This window comes from Pleurodeles waltl, chromosome 11, assembly GCF_031143425.1.
Source record: "Pleurodeles waltl isolate 20211129_DDA chromosome 11, aPleWal1.hap1.20221129, whole genome shotgun sequence".
Lineage (NCBI taxonomy): Eukaryota > Metazoa > Chordata > Amphibia > Caudata > Salamandridae > Pleurodeles > Pleurodeles waltl.
In genome coordinates, this window is record NC_090450.1 from 340,441,166 (window position 1) to 340,467,475 (window position 26,310).

The 26,310-nt window shown below is 42.5% G+C and overlaps 1 protein-coding gene across 3 annotated transcripts in view; it reads right to left on the minus strand.

The window, feature by feature from the left end:
• FARP2 (FERM, ARH/RhoGEF and pleckstrin domain protein 2) overlaps nucleotides 1–26,310 on the minus strand; it is a 1,575,889-nt gene that overhangs the window by 545,499 nt on the left and 1,004,080 nt on the right. For all 3 annotated transcript variants that reach the window (XM_069213633.1, XM_069213634.1, XM_069213632.1), the window contains exon 16: nucleotides 21,701–21,834. In XM_069213633.1, coding sequence (XP_069069734.1) covers nucleotides 21,701–21,834 — 134 coding nt within the window. The remainder of the gene's footprint in view (nucleotides 1–21,700; nucleotides 21,835–26,310) is intronic.

A 26,310-nucleotide genomic window follows, 5' to 3' on the forward strand; every position in this document is an offset into this window, starting at 1 on the left:
GGATCTGTCAGCGTCTGGCACAGTAACTCATGTTGAATTTTGTCAATTTTATAATAAATATTGCAGTTAGATTTGATATTTTCTCAAGATAACAGCCAAACGTTTAATCCAGAAATGTTTCCTGGAGGCTGGGTTGATGCTAATTGAATTATATGGTGTTGCACTTAACTTGAGCTCATTCTTGGTTCCATTAAAAAAGGTCGCAAAATCTAGCAACAGTGACTGAGGTACGGTTACTTTTTTTACCAGATTTTGGGGCGAACGGGCTCATGTTTGTAAATCTTTCTCACTCCACCCTCACTGGCAGCAATGGGTGTTTTTAGCTACGACTAACATGTTCTTGGGATACATATTTTACTACCGCCAGATAATAAGGATAATATATGCAGTTTCTCTTGAGCACTCCAAAAGAAAAGCCAAAAGCTAAAATTATTCGTACTTCAAATTAGCACAAGTCAGGCTGTTTAAACTAAATCATAGTGGTTTCAAAGCAATTTAGAGTGTTAGCAAATATATAGTGTTGCCAGTCCAGGAGCCAGCTTCTGTCTTCGAGGAAAAGCGTTACATCAGAACTGTGATTACAATGTGGTATGGGTATTATATAAACTACACACTGATCTTGAGAAATTAAGGCTCAAAATTTATAGAACTCTGGACCTTTGGTCAAAACTTCAAATTTTCAAGCCATATGATAGGCTGGGGTCGGGGGCCTTCTCAGATTGAGGGGCTCTGATTTGCTGGCCCCAGCATGTGAAGAAATGTTGCAGCTGTCATTACAGGACTCAGGGTCATTGGACCCTCATCTTGGAATAGTTTTAAAAAAGAATATAGAAGGGCAGGGTAGGGAGACACTACCCCCTCAGCCCTTGTGGAGGCACCTGGTGTCAAAATAAAAATGAAATATCTTTTTTCCCTATTATCCTACAGGTCTCCTATGGGATTATGGTTAAAAAAAAAAAAGAAAAAAAGATGGCTGTTGCTTTTTTGTTTATTAATGAACCCAAGGTGGGCCAGGGCTAGGGGGAAATGCCATTTAAATTATTAAAATATTTTAGGAATGGCGTGTGTGGGGCCCACCTCCTTAAGCCGAATACGCCTTGGGAAATCATCCTCCAAGACAAAATGATTTATGGTTAATGCACCCCCCCCCCCCCTTCCCTACGTTGATTCCCCCTTAGTGGAACCCATCCCTCGAGGCCTCCTGTTTTGTTTTTAAAAGGGCAGGTGGCATGAAGCCCCCTTCTCTGTGCCAAATGCAGGCCAAGAGAACCCATTCCTAAAGGCCAGTAAATAAGAACAGTGTCCTGGAGAGCCTCGGGCACTGTGCTGTTCCCAACTAGTGAGAGCAGAAAAGCTCCACCGGTCAGGAAGGGGCTAAGCCCCGCCCACACCCCGAAAATAAGTAGAAGCAGAAAAAAAAAGCTGTTCACACAGGGAGAAAACCTGAAATGCCGCCAATAAGTGTGCTGGCAGGGGAGCCAGAGGAACGTCAAGGGCCATAGGCCTCCCCCTTTGGTTCTGTTTGGCAGCGCAGACGTGCACTCCCCACGCCTCCAATTAACAAAATAATAGGTTGGGCTTCACAGGAGTGGGCTCCTCGCGCTGCTGTTGAAAAAAAAAAAGAGTGGTTGGGCAGCACAGCAGTGGGTTTCCCTTGTTGTGCATTAAAAAATAAAAAGAGGTTGGGCAGTGCGGAAATGGGCTCCCCACGCTGCCCATTACAAAAGAGGTTGGACACCATGGAAGTGGGCTCCCCAGACTGATCCTAAAAAAATGAAAAAAAGTGGCTGTGCAGCGAGGGAGTGGAGTCCCTGCGCTGTCCATAGAAAAAATAAAAAAAAGAGGTTGGGCAGCACAGACTATTTTAAGCCAGACAATGTAATAATAAAAACTATGTTAAACTATGACAAAAGAAACAACTGTGTTCTGTGTTTTTTTATTAAGCATTTCTATAGTATTTAATAGCAATAAACACTGCATTGTGTGAATTACTGAAATGTACATTAGATTAAAAATACTAGTGATTTTTAGAGAAAAATAATACATCTGCTCTCTCTCTCTCTCTCTCTCTCTCTCTCTCTCTCTCTCTCTCTCTCTATATATATATATATATATATATATATATATATATATATATATATATATATGCTCACCCTTTGAAAAAAGCTAAAAGGCTAATTTTTTATATTTTGGTGCTGTGACTCTTTGACAAAGTCAGTTAGTCTGTCTGAATGTGGCCAGGACCTGTGAGGCCAACGCATGCTGGGCTTGCTAGAATGTGCTGTGCATGGTGTGGTATTGGTTGCTCGAAGCCCAGGCCCTGCAGTCAACCTCACACAGTGCACTGCCATGCATGGCAGGGGTTTGGCTGACCGAAGGTGGTTGGTCCAGGATTTGGCCACATGGTTGTGTCCTTTTTCAATGGAAACCAGGTCGCAACTATAACTACCTACTGGCGACCGTCAGTAGGTAATCTATATAGATATAGGTATTGATATCTATTACCCGATGGCAGTCACATTTGGTAGTTATAGTTAGTATCACGTTTCCACAGAAAAAGCATGTTTGATTTGCGCGCCTTAGCTGAATAATTCGACTTTCACTCTGAAGCAACTGCCAGAGTACCAACCCCATTAGTTATTTCTAAAACAGCTTACCATGGATTGTGTAGCAATATATGTGTGTGTGTGTGTGTGTGTATATGTGTATGTGTATATATATATATATATATATATATATATATGTGTATATATATATATATATATATATATATATATATATATATGGAAAATGTCACTTACTCAGTGTACATCTGTTCGTGGCATGTTCCGCTGCAGATTCACATGCTATGCACAGGTCCTGCCATCTAGTGTTTGGCTCGGAGTGTTACAAGTTGTTTTTCTTCGAAGAAGTCTTTTCGAGTCATGGGACCGAGTGACTCCTCCTTTTTGGCTCCATTGCCCATGGGCATCGACTCCATTTAGATTGTTTTCCCGCAGAAGGTAAGGTAGGAGTGATAGAGTGTAAAGAAAGTGATGTCCATGCAATGGAATAGAGATGTATATATATATGTACACATTTTAAATGTAACTTAACGGCTACAGGCTCCCGGGGAGGAGGGAGGGCGCATGTGAATCTGCAGCGAAACATGCCACAAACAGATGTACACTGGGTAAGTGACATTTTCTGTTCGATGGCATGTGTAGCTGCAGATACACATGCTATGCATAGACTACAAAGCAGTAATCCTCCCCTAAGCGGTGGTCAGCCTGTAGGAGTTGAAGTTGTTTGAAATAATGTTCTTAGTACTGCCTGTCCTACTGCGGCCTGTTGTGTTGCTAATACATCTACACAGTAATGCTTGGTAAATGTATGAGGTGTCGACCAAGTGGCTGCTTTACAAAATTCTGCCATTGGTATGTTTCCTAGAAATGCCATTGTTGCTCCTTTTTTCCTAGTGGAATGTGCCTTTGGCGTAATTAGCAGTTGCCTTTTAGCCTTTAGGTAACAAGTTTGGATACCTTTCACTATCCACCTTGCTATGCCTTGTTTTGATATAGGATTACCAGTATGGGGTTTTTGGAATGCGACGAACAATTGTTTAGTTTTCTTAAATGATTTTGTTCTGTCGATGTAATATATTAAAGCTCTCTTAATATCTAATGTATGTAGTGCTCTTTCTGCCACTGAGTCTGGCTGTGGGAAGAAGACTGGAAGAAATTTAGGGTTTGTACGAAGTACAACCTTATGTTTGTGTACTTGTATAAAGGGTTGTTCAATAGTGAATGCTTGTATTTCACTAACTCTTCGTAATGAAGTGATTGCCACTAGAAATGCTACTTTCCAAGTTAGGAATTGAATCTGACAGGAGTGCATGGGTTCACAGGATGGACCCATGAGTCATGTAAGTACAATGTTAAGATTCCATGAGGGTACTGGTGGCCTTCTTGGAGGTATGATTCATTTTAGACCCTCCATGAAAGCTTTGATGACTGGCACTCTAAATAGAGATTTGGTTTGTTTATTTTGCAAATAAGCAGAAATTGCTGTGAGATGTTTTTTGATGGATGAAAAAGCTAATTTGCTTTTTGTAGGTGGAGTAAATAACTTGCGATGTCTTGTATGGTCGCATGTAAGGGTGTTATGTGTTTTGCTTGACAGTAGAAAACAAATCTTTTCCATTTGTTAGCATAACACTGCCTGGTAGTAGGTTTTCTTGCCTGTTTAATGACTTCAATACATTCTGGTGGAAGATTTAGATACCCAAACTCTAAGATTTCAGGAGCCAGATTGCCAGATTGAGCATAGCTGGATTGGGGTGTCTGATCCGCTCTTTGTTTTGTGTCAGCAGGTCTGGTCTGTTTGGGAGTTTGACGTGTAGTACTATTGACAGGTCTAACAGTGTGGTGTACCATGGTTGGGGTGCCCACGTTGGTGCTTTGAGTATGAGTTTGTTTTAACGCAGTTTGTTGACCAAACATGGAATGAGCGGTAGAGGTGGAAAAGCGTAAGCAAATATCCCTGACCAGTTGATCCATAGAGCACCCCCCTTGGATAGAGGGTGTGGGTACCTGGATGCGAAGTTTAAGCATTTTGCGTTGTGGTTGGTGGCGAACAGATCTATGTCTGGTGTCCCCCACTGACGAAAGTATTTGTGAAGTACTTGGTGGTGAATTTCCCACTAGTGAGTTTGTTGGTGATCTCAACTGAGGTCGTCTGCTAACTGATTGTGAATCCCTGGAATGTATTGAGCTACCAGGTGTATGTTGTTGTGAATTGCCCAATGCCAAATTTTTTGTGCTAGAAGACAAAGTTGTGATGAGTGGGTTCCTCCCTGTTTGTTTAAGTAGTACATTGTTGTCATATTGTCTGTTCTGACAAGAATGTGTTTGTGAGCAAGAAGAGGTTGAAAGGCTCTTAGTGCTAGGGACACTGCTAGGAGTTCAAAGTGATTTATGTGAAACTGTTTCTGTTTGTTGTCCCATTGTCACTGAATATTGTGATTGTTGAGGTGTGCTCCCCACCCAATCATTGATGCATCTGTTGTGAGAATGGCGTGAGGCACAGGGTTTTGAAATGGCAGCCCTTTGTTTAAATTTGTGGGATTCCACCACTGAAGCAAAATGTGTGTTTGCCGGTCTATGAACACTAGATCTTGGAGATGACCATGTGCCTGCGACCATTGTTTTGCGACGAACTGTTGTGACGGCGGCATGTGTAACCTTGCGTTTGGGACAATGGTGATGCATGATGCCATCATACCTAGCAGTTTCATGACAAAACGGCCAGTGTAGTGTTGGTTTGGCTGAATTTTTGGCAATAAGGAGTGGAACGATTGCACTCTTTGTGGGCTTGGACTTGCAAGCGCCTTTTTAGTGTTTAGTGTAGCCCCTAAGTACTGCTGAATTTGTGATGGTTGTAGGTGTGATTTTTGGTAATTTATTGAGAACCCTAGTGTGTGTAGGGTGTTTATTCCATAACGTGTGTGATGTTGATACCGTTTTTGAGTGTTGGCTTTTATTAGCCAATCACCGAGATATGGGAATGCATGCATATGTTGCCTCCTTATGTATGCTGCGACTACGGCAAGGCATTTTGTAAAGACTCTGGGAGCTGTTGTTATCCCGAAGGGTATAACTTTGAATTGGTAATGTTTTCCTTGTATAACAAACCTGAGGTATTTTCTGTGAGCTGTATGGATGGGTATGTGAAAATACGCATCTTTTAGATCCACTGTTGTCATAAATTCTTCCTGTTGTAGCAGTGGGACTACATCCTGTAGCGTTACCATGTGAAAGTGTTCTGATTGGATGTAGAAGTTGAGAGTCCTAAGATCTAATATTGGTCTTAATGTTTTTCCTTCTTGGGAATAAGGAAGTACAGGGAATAAACCTCTGTTCCTTTTTGATGATACGGCACAAGTTCTATGGCTTGTTTGAGTAATAGTGCCTGTACTTCTGTTTGCAACATTGCAAGATGTTGCGATGAAAGTTTGTGCGCTTTTGGGGGAATGTCTGGAGGATATTGTGTGAACTCTATGCAGTAACCACGTTGGATAATGGATAGTACCCATGTGTCTGTTGTGATGTTTAACCATTGGTTGTGGAACATTTTCAGTCTTCCTCCCACAGGGGAAGTGTGTTGAGGGAAGGTGATGGTAAAGTCACTGTTTGTTATTAGTGGCTTGTTTTGAGGATTGGTATTTTCCTCTAGATTTGGGGCATTGTCCTCTGTAGGATCCCCGAAATCCCCCTCTTTGGTACTGTGTCTGGTAGGAGGGCTTGGCTTATGAGGTAGATGGCTCGGAAGGTTGTGGCCTGAAGCCTCCCCTATATTGAGGCTTCCAAAATGAGCCTCTGTATTGGGATGAATAAAGCGCTCCCATCGCTTTAGCAGTGTCGGCATCTTTTTTCATCTTGTCTATGGCTGTGTCCACCTGTGTGCCGAATAACTGTTGCTGATTAAAAGGCATGTTGAGGACGGCCTGTTGGATTTCAGGTTTAAAACCTGATGACTTGAGCCATGCATGTCGCCTAATGGTGACAGCCGTATTTATAGCCCTTGCGGCTGTATCTGCTGAGTCTAGGGCCCATCTTATTTGATTGTTCATAATTGCCCGTCCCTCTTCTACTACCTGCTGGGCTCTCTTCTGTTGGTCCTTGGGGAGATGATGAATAATGTCCTTCATCTCATCCCAATGAGCCCTATCATATCTAGCTAGAAGAGCCTGCGAATTAGCTATGCACCACTGATTAGCTGCCTGTGACGCCACCCTTTTCCCTGTAGCATCATATCGTTTGCTTTCTTTATCTGGAGGGGGTGCATCTCCAGAGGATTGTGAGTTAGCCCTTTTCCTCGCTGTGCTGACCACTACTGAATCTGGGGGCAGCTGTTGTGTGATAAAAATGGGATCTGAGGGTGGTGGCTTGTACTTTTTCTCTACCCTTGTGGTTATAGCCCTTCCTTTAACCAGTTCTTGGAATAGTTGCTGCGCATGTTTGAGCATACCGGGGAGCATGGGTAGGCTTTGGTATGTGGCATGAGTTGAGGACAATGTATTGAACAAGAAGTCGTCCTCTAGAGGTTCTGTGTGCATGGTCACGTTGTGAAAAGCTGCTGCCCTAGCTAGAACCTGTGTATATGAGGTGCTATCCTCAGGTGGCAATGGCTTAGATGGGTAGCACTCTGGACTATTGTCTGAGACTGGGCCCTCATAGAGATCCCATGGATCTGTGTCCTGTTGTGACTGCATAGTATGTGATGGAGACTGTGCAGTGGGTGTAGCAGGTGGGGAGACAGTCAATTGAGGGGAGTGAGGAGGAGATTGGTGAGGAGAAAACTGGGGAGGCGGAGATTTCTCTCTTGGCACTTTAGCCGTTGGCTGATCAGTGTCCAAACGTCCGTTTCAAGGCCAGTTTTCTTTTTGTTTTGAGAGGAGGTGCTGTGACGATCTTGCCAGTGTCCTTGTGGATCTGTATCCTGGCCTGTTTTTCATTGAAATCCTCAATTTGTTGCAATTCCTCCTCAAATCTATGGCTTTCTTTTAATTGTTTTGAAAGTCCATGCTCCTCTGTATAGGAATGTTTTTTTTGGTTCCGAAGCCGTTTTTTTCGGCACCGAGGGGCCTGGAGTAGCTGTTGGCCTTGGTTCCGAAAGTGACTTTCGGGGTCTTGACTCGATGGGTCGGTGTTGTATGATTTCGGAGCCTGTGCCTCGGCTCGAGTCCGAAGGCTTTGTTACGGGTGTGGCCTTTTTCGGTGCCGAAGATGTTACTTGGCCACCGGTCGCTTTTTAACGGGTAGAGCCATGGCCTTCCGGCAGTAGCGTTCCTGAGGCTTTGTGTTTGGGCTTGGTTTGGGTCGGGGCAAGCATACTCACATGCTGGCCCGCTGTTAGTGGTTGGTCAACGTTGGACTCTTGTTCAGAATCGGATCCCCGAACGGAGACGGCAGTGTGAATCATCTCCTCCTTTTCTGCGTCGAGGCATTCAGTGCTTCTCGACAACATCTCTAACCTTCGGGCTCTTCGGTCTCTTAAAGTCTTTTTTGAACAGAAGGATTTACAGGCTTTACAGGTATCCTCTCGATAATCCGGAGATAAACACAGGATACTTGGCGTGGCACCGAGGGCAGAATCTAAACAGGGTCCGGTGCATGAGGCTTCGACAATACCTTTGGTCAGGCCAACCAGGCCCAAGTTGGGCGCGGTTGCCCCGAAGGGCAATGAAATATGTTTATCTGTGTAAAACAGGACCAAAACAAAACAAATCTAACATACAGTGTTAAAGACATGAATTTTGCAAGATTTACTCAAAATAACAGTTCCCTGAAGTCAATAGCTCCACCTGGGGCTATCATGGCGTTGTGATCAACAAAAACCAACAGTTCAGGCCAGCTGGGGCGTTGCGTGCCAGCTACAGTGTCGGAAGACTGACAAAACAGTACCTTTGGAATTGCAGGGCATCGTAATCCTCACGGTGAGCGGCGTCACTGATGTTGTGTTGTCGGTTCCGGAGTCGGTGCGGGGGTCGTCAGACCCTTGAAGTCACATGTGTTGCAGATCCAACTCTGGGCTGATGAAGTCAGGATCGCTGGTGTGGATGGCGTCGGGGTTGTGATGTGAAGTGGGACAATGCGACGTGTGGTGCCCACAGGTCACGGTGCAGGCAGCGGCTCGGTGACGGTGCCAGTGGCGCCAGTGAGACCAGGGCTTCTGTGTGGAGCGGGGTGGTGCGACTTGCAGTGTCATCATGTCACGGTGCAGGTAGTTGTGGAGTTGTTGTTGCTGAAGCACTGTCATCGGTATGCCCAAGCCAGCGGTGTGGGGCTGGACGGTGTTTTGTGACCCTCACGAGCGGTGTCCACAGGCCACGGTGCAGGCAGGGGTGCCTGGTGACGACACTGGAGTCGATGGTGCTGGCATCGGTGCACCGGGGCTGTGGTGCATTACAGGGCGGTGCTTCGTGTACCTCACAAGCAGTGTCCACAGGCCACGGTGCAGGCAGTGGTGCCGGTGTCAGCAGGAGTGGTGTCATCAGGGATGCCCAGGTTGCAGTGTGAGCAGGTGATGCTGGTGTGCGGGCCGATAGGTCGCGGTGCGAGCAGCGGCTCGGTGAAGTCGTCCGATGACGGGTCAGTGATAAAAGGGTCGCTGCACGAAGAGGGGCAGTGCGGCGTCAGCTGGTCATGGTGCAGGCCAGCGGCGTCGTTAACGGTGTTGCAGTGGTTTTTCTCCTTAAACAGCACAAAACACACAGTTCCCAGTGCTGTAGGAAGAAGAAACTGAAGTCTTTGATATCCCTGAGACTTCCAACAGGAGGCAAGCTCAACTCCAAGCCCTTGGAGAACTTCCTCAAGCAGGACACACAGCAAAGTTTACCCTTTGCACTCTTGTCAGGCAGAAGCAGCAACTGCAGGTTAGTCCAGCAAAGCAACACAGCAAAGGGCCAGTACTCTTCCTACAGCTCTTCTCCTGGGAAGAGGTTCCTCTTGATTCCAAAAAGATTCTAAAGTCTGGGGTTTTGGGTCGTCTTCTTATAACTGTTTCTGCCTTTGAAGTTGGCAAACTTCAAAGCAAAGTCTCATGTGTTTGCAAGATTCTTCCTTGTTCAGGCCAGGCCCCAGACACACAGCAGTGGGTTGGAGACTGTGTTGTGTGAGGGCAGGGACAGTCCTTTCAGGTGTGAATGGCCATTCCTACTTCCCCTCTAGCTCAGATGGCTTATCAGGATATGCAGGCTCCACCCTGCCTCCTTCGTGTCACTGTCTAGAGAGGTGCAAAAGAGCTCAACTGTCAAACTGACCCAGACAGACAATCCACAAACAGGCAGAGTCACAGAATGGTTTAAGCAAGAAAATGACTACTTTCAAAAAGTGTCATTTTCAAACAGACAATTTAAAAGCCAACTTCACTAAAAGATGTATTTTCAAATTGTGAGTTCAGAGACCCTAAACTCCACATTTTTGTCTGCTCTCAAAGGGAATCTGCGCTTTAAGGATATTTTAAGGCAGCCCCCCATGTTAACCTACGAGAGAGATAGGCCTTGCACAGTGAAAAAAGAATTTGGCAGTATTTCACTGCCAGGACATATAAAACACACTAGTATATGTCCTACCTTAAACATACCCTGCACCCTACCCACGGGGCTACCTAGGGCCTACCTTAGGGGTGCCTTACATGTTTAGGCCTGGCAAGTGGGCACGCTTGCCAAGTCGAATTGGCAGTTTAAAACGGCACACACAGACACTGCAGTGGCAGGTCTGAGCCATGGTTACAAGGCTACTAATGGGGGTGGCACAACAGGTGCTGCAGGCCCACTAGTAGCATTTGATCAACAATACAATTTACACAGAGAGCATATGCACTTTAGCACTGATCAGCAGTGGTAAAGTGCCCAGAGTCCTAAAGCCCAAAAAAACTGGTCACAAAAAATAGGAGGAACGAGGCAAAAAAGTCTAGGTATGACCCTGCAGAAAGTGCCATTTGCAACACACTCACACACATATGTATATATAATATAAATTATGTACCACCCTCAATTTAATTTATGCATTTCCAAACATACTCATGTCACATGACTCACCACACTACATTAACGATAACTCATGCCTTTTACATTCCTTTTTTAAACCCTTGCATACTACATCACTTATAGCATGTGAAATCATAGCATTCATAACACTTATAACTTCTCAAATTTCATTATTTGTCACAACAAAATGCATGGTAGAGTGGCAAGTTATAGTTAGTGCTGTCTGGTTAGCACGCTAAAAAGAGTGTGTAAAGAGGCCCATTACTTATAATGATTTGAAGGTGGTGGACAAATTATTAATAAATGTTATAAGTAGAACTATAGATTTTTTGAAGTTTAAATGTGGTTTGTGTAGGGAAAATGAGTTTTCCTAACTATAACTAAGCTTTCGCCTTTGTTTTTTCCATTGAATTCCAATGTTTTGTAAAAATTTTTATTATAATGTGTTTCAAACCATAGATTCCAGTGTCACAAGTGAGAGTTATGTGGCATGTCATACAGTACAGTGGAGGAGAGAGCTGTAAAGTCTATTGTCAGAGTATTGTTCTATATTGGAAAAGGGTGAAATAGAGTGTAATTGCATATTGTACACTGTAGTAGAAGTGCTATAAAGTGTAGTGGCATGATGTCTCATATAAAGGAATCAAGTGTGGCATACAAAGCAGAGAGTTGTACAGTTGAAAGGTCTGTCGAGCAATATAGTAGGGTGTTGTACACTGTTAGAGCGGAGTATAGTGGTGTACGGGGAAGTAGAGTGTCAGAGTGGAGTATCGTCAAGTGGTGTTTCAGGGTACAGTGGAAGAGAGTGTCATAAAGTGGAGTGCTGTGCCATATAGTAGAGTGGCATATTGTACAGACTAGTTGAGTAGCGTGTCTGAGGGTCATACAGAGTAGTACAGTGGCAAAGAGTGGATGGGCATAGAGTGGAGTAATGTGTCAGAGTCAAGTATATTTCAATGTTGTAGACTAGAGTTGCATACAGTGAAGTAAAGCGTCACAGTGGAGCGGCCTGGAATATAGTACAGTGATGTAGAGTGGAATAAAGGATGGTAAAGTGGAGTGTATTAGAGTACATTGGTGTGGGGTACTGTAGAGTGGAGTAAGAGTGGAATGGTGTGTCAGACTATAGTGGCATGGAGTGCAGTAGAATGGAGTAGCATATTATTCAGTTGAGTAAAGTGTCAATTGGAGAACTGAACAGTACAATGTAGTGGGGTGTTGTACAGTATTTGAAAGGGGTGCAGACTGTAGTGGAGTAGAGTGGCATACAGTCTAGTTGAATTTTGTGGAGTGGTGTACCGTATAGTACAGGGTTGTAGAGGGGGATTGGCATATAGTGTAATAGAGTAAAATGTTATTGAGTGGTGTAGATTGTAGTGGCATACAGTGCAGTACTATATCAAAGTAGAGTGCAGTAAAATGGAGTGCTGTGGCATACAAAGCGTTGCATACACTGTCATGTAGTGAACTAAAGTATCAAAGTAGATTGAGTAGAGTGTTGTATATAGGCATACAGTATAGTACAGTGTTGTACACTGGAATGAAGGGGTATAGACAGGAGTAAAGTGTCACAGAATGGCATATAGTATAGTAGAGTGGAGTTGCATATTGTGTGAAACAGTGGAGTTACGTAAAATGGATTATTGCATGGTAGCGTATAGAGATGTAAAGTCTTGTACAGTGGAGGAGAGTTGTGTGAAGTAAAGTACAATAGAGTGGCATAGGGTTGAGTGGAGCAGTGTGGAGTAAAGTACAATAGAGTGGCATACAGTAAGGTGGCGTGGAGTTTACTGGCGTAGCGTAGGTAGTAAAGTTATAAATTGGCATGGGGTCTCATAAACTAGGGTGAAGCGCTGTGTTGTTTAGAAAAGTGTTGTATAGTGGAATAGAGTGTTGTACACTGGAGTGTACGGGGATAGAGTGGGGTAGTATGTTGTGAATTGAAATATGGTAGACTTTTACAGAGCTGAATTATACAGAGTGGAGGAAAATGCCATACAATAGAGCAACATAAAGTTGAATAGCATACACTGTGGTTGCGTAGAGTGGATTACAGTAAAGTGGAGTAGCATACAGTGGAATAGCGTACAGTGCGAGAGTTATAGTTACCGTCGGGCGTGAGGTATAGTTTCTTGAGATAGCCATAACTATAAATGCTGAATTTCTATGGTTTTGTGTGTGTAAATTCAGAACCTAACTATAACATCCCTGTAACCTTTGTTTTATTCAGTTAATTTATATGGTTTTATTTTTACTTAAGTAATCTTAATTGCTCCCTGTGCCACGAACGGCCTTTGGCCAAACGCATCCAGGGTTGGCTGCAGGGCCTGGACTGCAGCCAACCCCTAGACCACTCAAACCTGCGCCATACACCACCTTCTGCCGTGTGGGATGGGGGTATGCTGCAGGGTCTGGCCTGTGGCCAGGCCTTGGGGCCAACCCCTATAACCATCCAAGCCCTGAGCCTGTGCATGGCAGAGGATGGTTGAATGCCAGGCCCTGCAGCCAACCCTCTATAACCACCCAACCGTGCACAACTCATGGCCTTTGGAACTCCCCAGGCCTCTGGGACTACCATTTCCCCAGGGCAACAACTTTATACTTTTGAGGGGGCTGCACAACCCTCTCCCAGGCACCACCACCTCCTCCTTGGGCAACAACAATAAAATAAAGTGGGGGGCAACGAGGACCCTCATAGGCCCCGGGGACCACCACTTCCCTGGGACTATATATATATATATATATATATATATATATATATTATATATATATATATATATATATATATATATATATATATATATTTTTTTTTTTTTTTTTTTATGTGGGGGGGCCATCGGGGAACCCAGTGGGCGCCAGGGCTAACAACATCCCCGGGGCTATATTATATAAGGGGTGGATGAGCGCCCCTCCTCGGGCCCTGGGGACCACCACCTCCAAAGGGGTTAAAGCAATAAAATAAAGTGGGTGGGGTCCGCAAATCCCCCCCAGCCCAGGGATTACCACCTCCCCAGGGCTAGATTATTATTATTATTTTTTTAAATGCTTGGGCTGCGCGGATCTCCCAGACCACCACCTCCTCGGGCCAAATAAATACTCTAAAAGGAGGAGGCCATGTGGCCCCCCCTCCCTAGGCCAATTTCACGCCTTAGGCATGACTAAAGAGTCTTTTGGAAGTAACGTGGGAAACACTTTTTTTTATTTTTTTACACCCACCTTTTCTCAGCTCCCCCTTGACTAATTGTCCCAAAACGTTTCATGCACAACAAGAACCAACTTGACACTTTTTTTGGAAGATTTTGTGAAGATACGATAAACAACGCCAAAGATATAGGCAAGTCAAAAAATGCTTTTTCTATGGAAACTAGGTCCTAACTACCGCCAGTAGGTAATATATTCACTGAAAGAACCAATGGCTACAAGGACATTATAGTCGACGTTTTACCCATACAAAACCATAGAAATTCAGCAGTTACAGTTATAATTATAGTTATACTTATGTTAAGAAACTATAACTCATTGCCCAAAGTTACTTTCCGGCATGAGTTATAGCTTCTTCAGATAAGTATAACTATAAGTATAACTATAAACGCTGAATTTCTATGGTTTTGCATGGGTAAAACCTTAACCTAACTATAATACCCCTGTAACTTTTGGTTTTATCAGTGAATTTCTATGTTTCTTTTTTTTTTTTTTTTTTAAAGTGCGCATGATAATATAACCACCGCTGCACACAGCCAGAGGTTGGCTGCATGCAACCAATCATCTTGTATACACACAAACCCATACTGCGCTTGACCTTTGGCCTAGCACAGTGGGTTTGGTGCGTCAACAGGGTTTTTTATTCCATTTTTTTCCTCAGATTCGTGGAACCTTTACAAGTTTCCTCCAGGGGCTGCCCTGAGCCCCCCAGTGGATCTGCAGATCAGACTAAAAATATAATTGGGCAGTGTTCTGGAACCCCTCCCTGTGTCCTATGGGGGCAAGATATCTGTATCCTGACCCCTTACATGTTTTTACACTTTATGCTTACCACCCCCAGCCTATGCGAGAAAAACAAATAGCAGCCACAACTTTTCTGTCAGGTTGTGGCCAGTCAATCAGGGCTTGCTTTTCCCAAGGATGCGAGGAGGATCCATGGATCGGCTGAAAAAAAAATAAGTGGGCAATGTTTTGCCAAGGAGGGGTCTTTAAGGGACCCCTTCATATGTCCTATGGGGTCGAATCTTCATTAATTTTTCAAAATTAGTTTAACACTCACTTCAGCTGCTGGCTTGAAAGTGTTGAAGTCATTCTTCAAGTAGCTGCAGAGAACATGGTGGGTCCAAAAACATGTTTTCCCCATGCAAATTCCCCTGGCGATTTTGAACAAGATTATAGCCCGAACTGCTGGAAGGAATTACACCAAATTTAGGAGAAAGCTAGGTCTTAGTCCAGAAAAAGTACTTTTTGCAATTTGGTGTAAATCTGTTCAATAGTTTCCGAGTTAATACAGGAAAAATATTAATGTATATCTAATGACATGGACGGCCATTGTTCAAATTGCAGTGGATTCTGGATCTGGAGCCAAAAGCAGGGCCTAGATTGGCTGACCGCATCCTGAGAGAAAAGCTGAGTCCACCATTTTGTTTCCTGGTCGGCCTGGGTGTAGGGTGTTGGGGGAACAATGTGAATAATGACATAAGGTTCGGGACACAAGTATCCTGACCCCATAGGACAAATGGAGGGGTATGTGAGGGACCCCTCCTGGGCAAGTAATTGACCCAAAAGCTTTTTTTGTGGGGGGAGGGCCTCAGGAAGGATTCACGGATCCTATTGCCATGCTCAGTGCAGCCCCCAGTGTAACTTTGCGAAAAGTACCCGCACACATTGAAAAAAAATGCACCCATTCAGGCACCAAAACTCCTCTAAAGACTATGCACAGCAGTGGTTAGATTAACGTATGGTAATTACATATTACTTTTCTATTAAACATAGAAATTCACACAAAAAACAAGGTTACAGTTAAGTTCACATTTTACACACACAAAACAGTAGAAATTCAGCAGCTATGGTTATATTTATCTGAAGAAACTATAGCTCATGCTGTAAAGTAATTTTAGGCTACAAATTATAGTTTTTTTTTAACATAAGTATAACTATAACTGCTGAATTTCTATGGTTTTGTATGTGTAAAAGGTGAAACTAACTATAACGTCCCTGTAACCTTTGTCTTTTTTTCCTGTGAATATATTAATATACACACACACACATATACATACACACTATCACGGCTGGAGGATTTCTGTCAATATGTTCATCCTTACCTCTGCAGTACAATTCAAAGACCTCTGCCACATTGCACATGGCTGCCTTAAAAGGAAAAATTGTGCTCCAAACAGGCCTCCAGGGGACAATCAGCAACAGCATCACTAGGAGGAATACGTTCACTGGTGTTCTGGGGACCCAACCAAACAGGGACCTTCATCAGAGTATGAGTAAGCGTAAAGGGGGAAGTGTTTTTCATCTCTGCCCTTTACAACATGAAAGCCTTTAACTAAAGCTTCTATCAGATTCATACAAAGCCGAAGGTTGTCCTTGTGTTCTACTGTTTCCAAAAGTATCTCCATCCCTAAGTAATTCAGAAAGTGAAGGATCGGTATCAGTGTCAATACTGGAAGACTTGGAAAGACATTCAGTGGCAAAAATGAGGCTGCTTGCGGATCAATGTGTTTGACTGGAACCAGGGTATAAACCACTTGCAAAAGACATTTAAATATCCTGCTAATTTGGGAACACAGTCGGGAGGAAGCAAAATGGGGGATTTGGGCAAGGGGGAAGCAACACAAGGAAAAGAAACAACACTGAGGGGCAGAGAAGCACAAGGTGACCTAAGCAATACAGGGGAGCACAGAAGCACAAAGCAAGACAGAGCAACAAGAATGGGAGGGAGCACAGATGGAGCAAAGAAACATACAATGAGACAGAGCAACATAGGGAACTGAAACATGGCAGGGACAAAGAAGCATACAGCGAGACAGTGCAATAATGAGATCCGGGGGTGGCAGAGATGCACACATTGTTACAGACCAACATGAAGAAAAGGGTGGAGGGAAAGTACAGAAGCATACTACTGTGAGATAGAGTACCTCAGAGATTGGGGGAGGGGGCAGAGAAGCACAAAAGGGAGATAGCTGGAAAAACACATGCAGTCTCGTAGAGTGCTTAACTTAAAATAAAATAAAAGTAGCACCAAACAAACGGGCAGAGCAAGGACACAGTAATTTATCCATGTGCCAAGAGAGGGACAAATTCAATGTAAAGCCTACATGAGCCATCAAATAAGAGGCAAGCAAATGGGCCCTACGAATATTAAAGCATGGGCTGGCTTTAAACCCACTGTAAACTAATATACGGTCTCTCAACAGACAGCACATGCACTGTCTTGGGTGAGACCTAAACATGCCATTGACCCTTTTTCAAAGGCTGTGTGTTGCAATTTTGGGGGCGAGGGGCAAGAGGGTAGCCTGACAAGGATTTGTGAAAAAATTAGCAAACAGTCATTACGTTAGACACATGTTAGAACTAACAGCTTGCATCCTGTTTTGCTGTCCTCCTAGCCGGTCCCTGGCTCCTAACTTCAGTTTACTTCATTAGCCTAAAAGCTAGTGCGATGTTATCAGTGTGATGAAGGTCAGAAATATTGCATCTTTCCATACATTGATTAATAGTAATGCTTGTTGCACTAATCTATATTTCCCCAGCTAGGTGCTGAGGGTGGCTTATTGTCTCTCTGCTCTGGTGAATCGTGAGAAACTGCGTAATGCTGAAGCGCTTAGATTAAGTTCAAAGGTGAGAAACATATATCCACATTTTTCTACTCACTTAAAATTCGGGAACCATTAAGTGGTAACACTTAGAATGAAAAATACATTGTGGACAAAAGTCAATGAGAATGATCCACATACACTTCAAAGATCATGTAAAGGACCAAAATGTAGTAGTGTTACAATTACCATATTATTTTACCATGTTATGATATTTTTTAAGGCTACACATGTTAATCATTAACGTATAAACGACAAATATAAAATGCATGCTTGTTTAATGTCACTTTTCTTTGCAGCATGATAATCAGGTCTACTGGAACACAGTCCCAGTATTTAATCCGAGTTGACTTTTCTAATATAAAATAAATATTACTAAGTCATGAACAAGGTTTTATGAGAATTGATAATTGTATTTCTGCTTTGATATTATAATTCAAAAAGCATGGTTTCAGAGAATGAAAATAAGTAAAAGGGTATCAGGCCACTCTCTGCTAATTGTTTATTCTAAAAGATTCAATATTATCTTGTTCATAATATATATGTTATGAACAAAGTGTGAAGAGCTAGAAAGGAACTTTGTACCAGAAAACAGACAGAACAGGCCATGCAGAATGGTTTTACCCACTTCTGCAAAAAGTCACCAGAAGGCGCATTCAAGTCTTCTCTTGCTGGCAGCCTATCAGCCTTCGTCCCAGTGCAGCCGAGAATAACATACAGTGTGCTGTACTGAACAATAATTGTATTATTTAAAAGTGGTATGAGCACGTGAACGATCTTTGAAACTTGAATTAGGCTTTTATGTCACTGAGTTTACTTTAGTAAAACAAAGATTTAAAGGTGGGATTGATAAGTGGCTAAATAGCCAATATGTTGGAATATTTTGTGCTGTTTACATTATTCATAAACATTGCAGCTACTATTGTGTTTTTTTTATATATACAACTCATTCTGTGTGCACTAGGATGGGATTTTGATTTTGAAATACATTCTTAAAATATATTTGTTGTTTCCTAGTTTTCTTGAGTTTGCTTTCAAACATGAAAGAGTTTTAGTTCCACTAACCATACATGTGATGTTTCACAAAACTGATGGTTACCTGAAATGCATCTCACTCAAGTACTGCTCAGTGGTTGCAAGGTTTTTGAAGTCCAGCTAGTTTTCTGTCTTGTGGTGGCACATTGACAAAGTTCTTAGTGACAGGGGTTCTAGAATGCTGATTTTTTTACGCAGTGTTCTAGAGAATCTAGAATACATATTACTAGGCGTGCAGCATGAAATGGCTTTGTTGCGCACACCCATTTACAAAAGACCAGATTATTCCCCAGGAGCATACAGCTGAAAGAAGACATTTTCAAGTGGTGCAGCAGAGGAGCTATGGGTGCTGGTGCAAAGTAAATTGACCCACCTTCACATTCCCAGTAGACTAAATAGACACTAAAATACAACCAACCATTGGTTTATTGGGCTCTTAACACCTCAGGGACCCGGTGTCAGTGTACCAGCAGCACTACAAAAAAGTATTGAATGCAATGCTTATTTTAATATCAGCCACTGATAATCATGGAAGAGAAGGGGGCACATCCCAGTCCATCAATATTTTGCACACAATGCCACCTCAGTTTAAACCCGCCATGTCCAAATCAGTCTTGATGCTTCTCCAATAGGAACAGTCCAGCTTCAACTGCCAGTCCAGGTCCTCAATGAACTGAAACACGCAACTCAATACCAGTATCTCTCTGATTGGGGCTTGTAAGTCAGGTGCAGCTTTGTTCCAGTGAGCATGGGACTCACATCTGGGTACACTTGTTGCACTTAGGGCTTTGCACTGTCATATACATATACTATTGATAGTTATGTCCTTGAGGGGCTCTGCTTTCTCTGGTCTTTGCAGCACCTGTCCACTGGTTGGGCAGCTAAGCATAGCCATCATTTATATGGAACCCCAACACCACAGTGTCCATGTGCAATAGCACATTCAACACTATTGATAGCTATGATAATGGACACTTGGTGACGGAGACTACTGATTATCACAACCACATAGGAAGACAAATGGTTAAAATAAATGTGCATGCTGCATACCCTCTGCATTGAATTTTGCAGTTATTCTAATTGAACAATAAAAAGAAATATATAAAGAAGAAAAAAGGACAAACCATACACACATACTTTTTGTACGCTATTAGCTGATTCCTGAATGAAGGATAATCTGAAGTGGTCGGCACCTTCTGCACTGAAATATTCCCTTAATCAAACTAAATTTCATTTTTTATTTTAACTTGTGGCTTGCCTTCATTTAGAGAATGAAAGACGTTAATAAAAATAAAAAAAGCCAATGTACATAAATGAAGCAAGGAGAAAAGGGAAGCAGAGGGAGGAGTGGGAAGTTGGGTGGAATATGGAGATCGTAAAATAAGAGACATTAAAAACTCAAACGCATGCCGATTTCCAGGTCAGGTTAAAACCTTTTTCTGAATTTAGTACCATTTTCAGCCTGTTAGGTTAATATTAATTATGTTTTCATATCCTATTTAAAACAAGGAAAATGACCAAAAGATAAACAGAGATATGAAGCCAGACATGGATAGGTAACCTTATTTTCATTAATCACTTTTCCTCTGTATTCAGATTAACCTACGCCAAAAAGGAGCTCATTATTATGGGTGTATTGGAAGAGTACGTTGTTAGTGAATAAGTGTAAATATACAACCCTTAACATCTTTGTGTTGTGCTCTTTTATTCATACTTTAACATAAGTCCTAGCTCGTGTTTCCACTGATAAAATACCTTCCTCCTTCCCGAGGTTATTTATCTTATCTCATGGATGGCTCACACTTTGGTTCTGTAAAGCCCAGGTACAGACTGAGGTCTGAGTATAGATGTTGTAGCCTCAAATTCCTCTGCAGGAAGTTAAAAATGCTCTCAGAGCCTATGATAACCCAGTGTTGTATATAAATCCCATCACAGCATGCATACCTTAATTATCAACTTCGAATCCTGAAGCCACATGGGGCTGGAGCCTACTTTGGAATCTAGAAAGGTCAAACCATCTTTCCCCAGCGCTTTCCATATTTTTTTTTTTTTTTTAGATATTTTTATTGCCATTTCTTAGAGTACAAGAACAAGCAAGCCACGGGCATTGTTACAATCAGAAGCTTTCTATACTTTTTGTAGATGTCTGTGGTGCATTAACATTCAAGACTTTTCACTTACTGCCAATCAGATTCTATGTCCCTTCTCATTAATATGTGGCATTGCATATTTAGATTCAGCCAAAGGGGAGTTTGTAAAATCCTTCAGTCTTGAGTTTTTCCATCAAACGGTTTTGTTCACATTTCTCCCTATCAGCTGTCTCGTGACACAGCTGTTTGTTCTGTCTTGGTCAGCTTGACCCTGCAAGCTGGACTATTTGTGGGGCACTAAGACAGAACATTAGTGTTACCTGGTGGAATTATGAGAGCTTTAGGGACCCTATTAAAAGACAAATAGTCCATTCACAAATGAAATGTCAATTGCATTACTAGAAGAAACCTGTTTAAATGATAAATACATTAGGTTTTTGTTTTTTTTGTAAAAATTGGTTGGGCCCATTGTTGCTCATGTATCTGCTCTGAAAAATAAGAATGGTGTTGCAGTCATATGTGAGAAATCTTGAAATCTGGATATTAACTTACAGGAGATTGATACTTCTTGATTTAAAAGTTAATGGTAATCCATTTTCCGTTCACAATGTATATGGTTCTAATGGGGTTGAAATTCGATTTTAGGATTCTATGTCATTAAAGTTAATGCCGGAAATCAGGGTTTTACTTAAAAACAGACGTCCTTTCATTTAATCACCACGGTTGGTTCTGTGGTAAACGTTTGATATTCAACCAAACAAACAAAACAGGAAATATGTTTCTAATGCTCATATTCGACTAGTAGTTTCTGACCACTGTGCATTAGTGATGAGAAGTGTCATCAAAGCCACGAGCGACTCAGTGACTAGTTAAGAGGGAAACAGAGGGTGCAATAAATCCCTCCAAATAAGCCTGCCAGAGATTTCTTTCTCAACATCATGAATAAGTCCACTTCCTACCTAAAGAAAATATCTACAAAAGTTGCAATTACTGCTAGATTCTGACAAAATTGCAACTATACTGTAGGGGAAAATACAGGCTCATTTACTGTTGTTTTTATGAAACATTGCAATTTTGTTGACTATTGAATTATCTTATGTTTTAAAATTGAAAACAGCGTATGGTAATGTGTAGCAGTGTAAAGTGCACTAAATCAACACAGTCCAGGAGTACTATCGAAGACAGTTACATAAATCTTGGTGGCTCAAGCAAATACACTGATTAAGACTGATGCTTACCATAAGGCTAACCGTTGCTCAATCTGTTTCAGGAAGCCTCTATGGAATTCATAGATTGGATCAATGTTGGAGAAGAGTAGCATCATCAGGCCCTCCGGCATAGCATCCTCTTTGACGACAGCACTTCGGAACCACTGTGGAAAAAGATGACAAGATGAGACACACAGACTAATAATAAGAGTCCTTTTTTTCGGTTTGAAAAACCAAAAAAGCAGTATATACATAATAAAACATTTGGTGAATAAAGAAAAAGCACTATAATTACCGACAACAATAAAATTATTCAAATAAAAGATTAGTCACATAAAAAACATATACTGTATTTTTTAGCACTCTCCTACTTCTCCTAAACCTGCCAGCTTTTTTGTACAATTTTTCTTATTATCAAGTGCTTTTCCTTTTGTGCACGTATAGTTGGGGTTTTGGATAGTAAAGGCGAAAGGGGGAAAAGACTAGTGGTAATTAGAACTAACACACCGGAAAGGACTCAGTTGATGTGCCCCACCCACTCAAGAAACAAAAGGTAATGCCCCTAAGAGACGGGTATAATTGCGTCCTTCAATATTGCAGTTATTCAAATCGAATAACTGTTCTCTTTATTTTCGCCCCAAGTGGAAACACGCAAGCTCACATCAGTGCTCAAACAAAGTAGAAAGAACAAGAAAACTGAAAAATTAAATAAATAAATATGTCCTGGTTGTTGTTTTTTTTTCTCTTATCCCCCTATGTGCTGTGCTTGGTGGTGCCCAGCCCTCCTCCCTGCTCCGTCTTGACTTTCCCAATTAATTTTGTTGACGGACCGCATACGCAGTCCCGTACCCGCAGGAGACACGTCCCTCCAGAGACGTGGCTGGCTTCCCCGCTCTCCCTCTCCTCTGTAACGGATTTCAAGTTCTTTGGCTCTCCTCCATCCACTCTACACGTTGTCTTTGGATTATTTTCTCCAGTCCACTCTACGCTCTTCTGCGCCCATCTATTCCCACCCTCGCATTCCTCTGACTCTGTCTCCAACAACGCCGCAGTCCTCCTCCTTCCGGCTTTTCCCGCAGGACTCCCAATGACATCATCACATGGTCGAGGGTTACCCAGGAATAGGCTTTTTGGAGTTCCCCGTGGGGACTCCAGGATCGGGCCAACCTCTGCCGCACCCTGTGCCCTGGCACACTCGCTCTCCCCAGAGTGTGGCTGCTGTAGCCATGAGTCCATAGGATATTGCGACAAATAGTCAGCATTAACAAAGAGCCCAGAGTATGTTTGACCTGAAACATAAAAGGTTGTAGGGATAAGAACCACTGGAGAACCCGTGCATTTGTATCCTTATGTTTTGTCAATGGGGCATGGTCAGTGAGAAGTACAAAGGGTCTTCCTAATAAGTAGTATTGGAGGGCTTCAATAGCCCATTTGATGGCTAAACATTCTTTTGCTTTGGTGGGATAGTTCTTCTCGCTAGGCAATAATTTCTAGCTAATGCACACAATGGGGTGTGAACGTCCCTCTTCCTGCGAAAGAACCACCCCTATCCCTTGATCAGATACATCGGTTTGTAAATAGAATTGTTTCTTAAAGTTAGGACACTGTAGAACAGGTTTGGTAGTGAGGAGGGTTTTGAGGGTCATACGGCTTCGATACTGATCATCGGACAAACAAGATATCTTGTTTGGTCAGGTTTTTTCTAGCAGGGTGCTTAATGGGCTGCTATGGTGGAAAAATGAGGAATGAACTGCCTATAGTACCCTACCATTCCCAAAAACGCTCTTCTGTCTCGTTTGGTTTGGGGTACGGGTATCTGCTTTATAGCCTCGACTTTATCGACTTGTGGTTTAGTATTTCCACCCTCTATGACGTAACCCGGGTATGTGATAGAGGACTCTGCTATGTTACACTTCTCTGCATTTGTAGTCAACCCTGCTTTCTGTAGAGTTTGTACAACTTTGGACAATTGTTCGATGTGTTGTTGCCATGTCTGGCTATAGATAACAATGTCATCCAAATATGCGGCTGCATATTCTCGGTGTGGTTTTAACACAACATCCATTAATCTCTGAAACGTTGCAGGGGCACCGTGTAACCCAAAGTTAATACAGTAAATTGGTACAGCCCTGACGGCACAAAAAAGGCTGTTGTCTCTTTATCTGTGGGGGTTTAGAGATATTTGCCAGTACCCTTTTGTCAGATCTAAGGTGATTAGGTATTTGGCTTGTCCCAGACACTCAATTAAGTCATCTACCCGAGGCACAGAATATGTATCAAATTGTGACACAGTTAAGCTGGCAAAAGTAGATATAAAATCTGATACTTCCATTTGGTTTGGGCACCAAAACCAATGGGGAACACCATGGACTAGAGGAGGGTTCTCAGATACCTGCTTCTAACATATCTTTTACCTCTTCCTCTATAAACTGTCTGTAGACTTCCGGAAGGCGGTAAAGTTTTTGCTGAGATACCTTTTCTTCGGCGGTTCTAATGTGGTGTTGTATTAAGTTGGTTCTGCCGGGGACTTTTGAACATACTTTTCTATTGTTGTCCACTACTGTCCTTATTTGAGCTTTTTGGTCTTCCGTTAATACTACCCCATAGGTGGATTCTATTCCCCGTCCTTCTTCTTCAAGCGTAACAAGAACTGGTATCTCTAGGGGTTGTGTTTTCCTAAAGTATAAAGCTGTGTTCGTAGTAATTGGAATCCCATTCTCTTCCCATTTCTTTAGCAAATTAATGTGGTAAATCTGGCTTTTATTTGAACCTTCGGGAATTTCTATTTTGTATGTAACAGGTTTTCTTTGTCTATAACACGGTAAGGTCCTTGCCATTTAGCTAGTAGTTTGTCTGCTGTGGTCTGCTGTGGGTAAGAGGATTAGTACTTTGCTGCCTATAGTTAGATCTTGTAGTTTCTTGCGTACGTCATACTGCTTCTTTTGTTTTTATTGACTCTCTTCCAGGTGGTTTCTTATTTCTTCCCACACTGAGTTCAAATGTTCTTCTAGTTCTCTGGTATATATTAAAATGTTCTGAGACTCTTCGTCGGTCTCCTCCCATTGTTCTGCAGCCATGTCCAATAGTGTTCTTGGCTGCCTCCCAAATAACAGCTCAAAGGGACTGTGTCCTGTGGAACCCTGAACATGAGTTCCGATAGCATAAGACTAATGGTAATTTCTTATCCCAGTCTATCCCTGTTTCCGGTATGGTTTTTCTGAACAAAGTTTTGAATGTTTTATTGTATCTCTCAACCAAACCGTCTGTTTGTGGGTGGTAAACCGATGTTCTTATTTGTCGAACTCCTAGAAGCTGACAGACTTTTGCCATTAGTCGAGACATGAATGGAGTTCCCTGATCTGTAAGAATTTCTCTAGGGAACCCAACTCTAGAAAAAAAAAATCATTGCTTGCGCTATGCTCTTGGTCGTCATACTAGTGAGGGGAATAGCTTCTGGATATCTTGTAGCGTAATCCACCAAAATCAGTATGTACTGATAACCCTTAGAAGAACCTACCAATGGACACACCAAATCCATACCTACTCGGGAAAAAGGTGTTTTTATTATGGGTAAGAGAAATAGTGGCGTTCTTGGTTCATTAATAGGGTAAACCAATTGGCACTTGGGACATGCTCTACAGTGTCTTCTAATATCTCCAAATATTCCTGGGCAATGGAAACATCATAGTAGATATTCTTCTGTTTTATCTCGACCAAAATGTCCCCTCCACCCACCTGTCTATGGGCTAAATGCAGTACCTGTTCCCTGTAAGCCCGGGGGAACCAATAGCTGTTTCTTTGGGGTTCCTTGGTGTTAGACACATCTATACAATTACCCATTTTGGATCCAAAAATAGGGGCCCACCTGATCTGTATGGTTAGAGCTGGCTGTAGTCCAAGCGTTTTTGAGCGTGTGTCATCCCTTTGGCATATCCTGAATTCCCCTGAGTCGGTTAGTACTCTTTTCCCTTCAGGAATAGGATTTGTATCATTGCTAGTGCCCTTCACTCGATACGCTGTTTTTTTGGATTCTTTTCTGACTTTTTGTCATGTGTTCCTTCATTTTGGAATGTTCAATGTCCTCCCAGGAGAAAGGGCCCTTTTGTAACCATGACTCCATGGAGCCTTGCAGTTGAATACTATCTAATAAGTAATGGAAGGCTGTATAATCCATACCTATAATGAAGTCCTCTACCAAATCGAGTATACCTCCCACCTTAATCCTCTCTTCCCAACCTCTCCAGTTTATTGAAATCTCTACAATGGGATATATTTTCTTAATCCCATGTACACATGTTATGAGCACCTTTTCTCCCGGTAAACATTGTTCCAATTTAACCAGCTTTTCGTTAATGACGCTTTGACTGCATCCAGAATCTAATAGGGCTTGTTTAGACAAATTGTTTACAGACAGGCGGGCCATATATCTAGGAGTTGTACCGCCGGCCCACAAAACCCTCCCTTTAGTAGGTCATATCTCCATAGGTTCAGCTGTTTGGCGTTTGTGAGGACAATTCCTTGCTATGTGTCCCCACTCTGCACAATTGTAACACTGCGGGGTTGAGAAGGGTTCTTTAATCGGAAAACATAGAGCTGGGGTGTTGTCCATGGGGAGTTCAGTAGGACTCTTCATAGGGGGG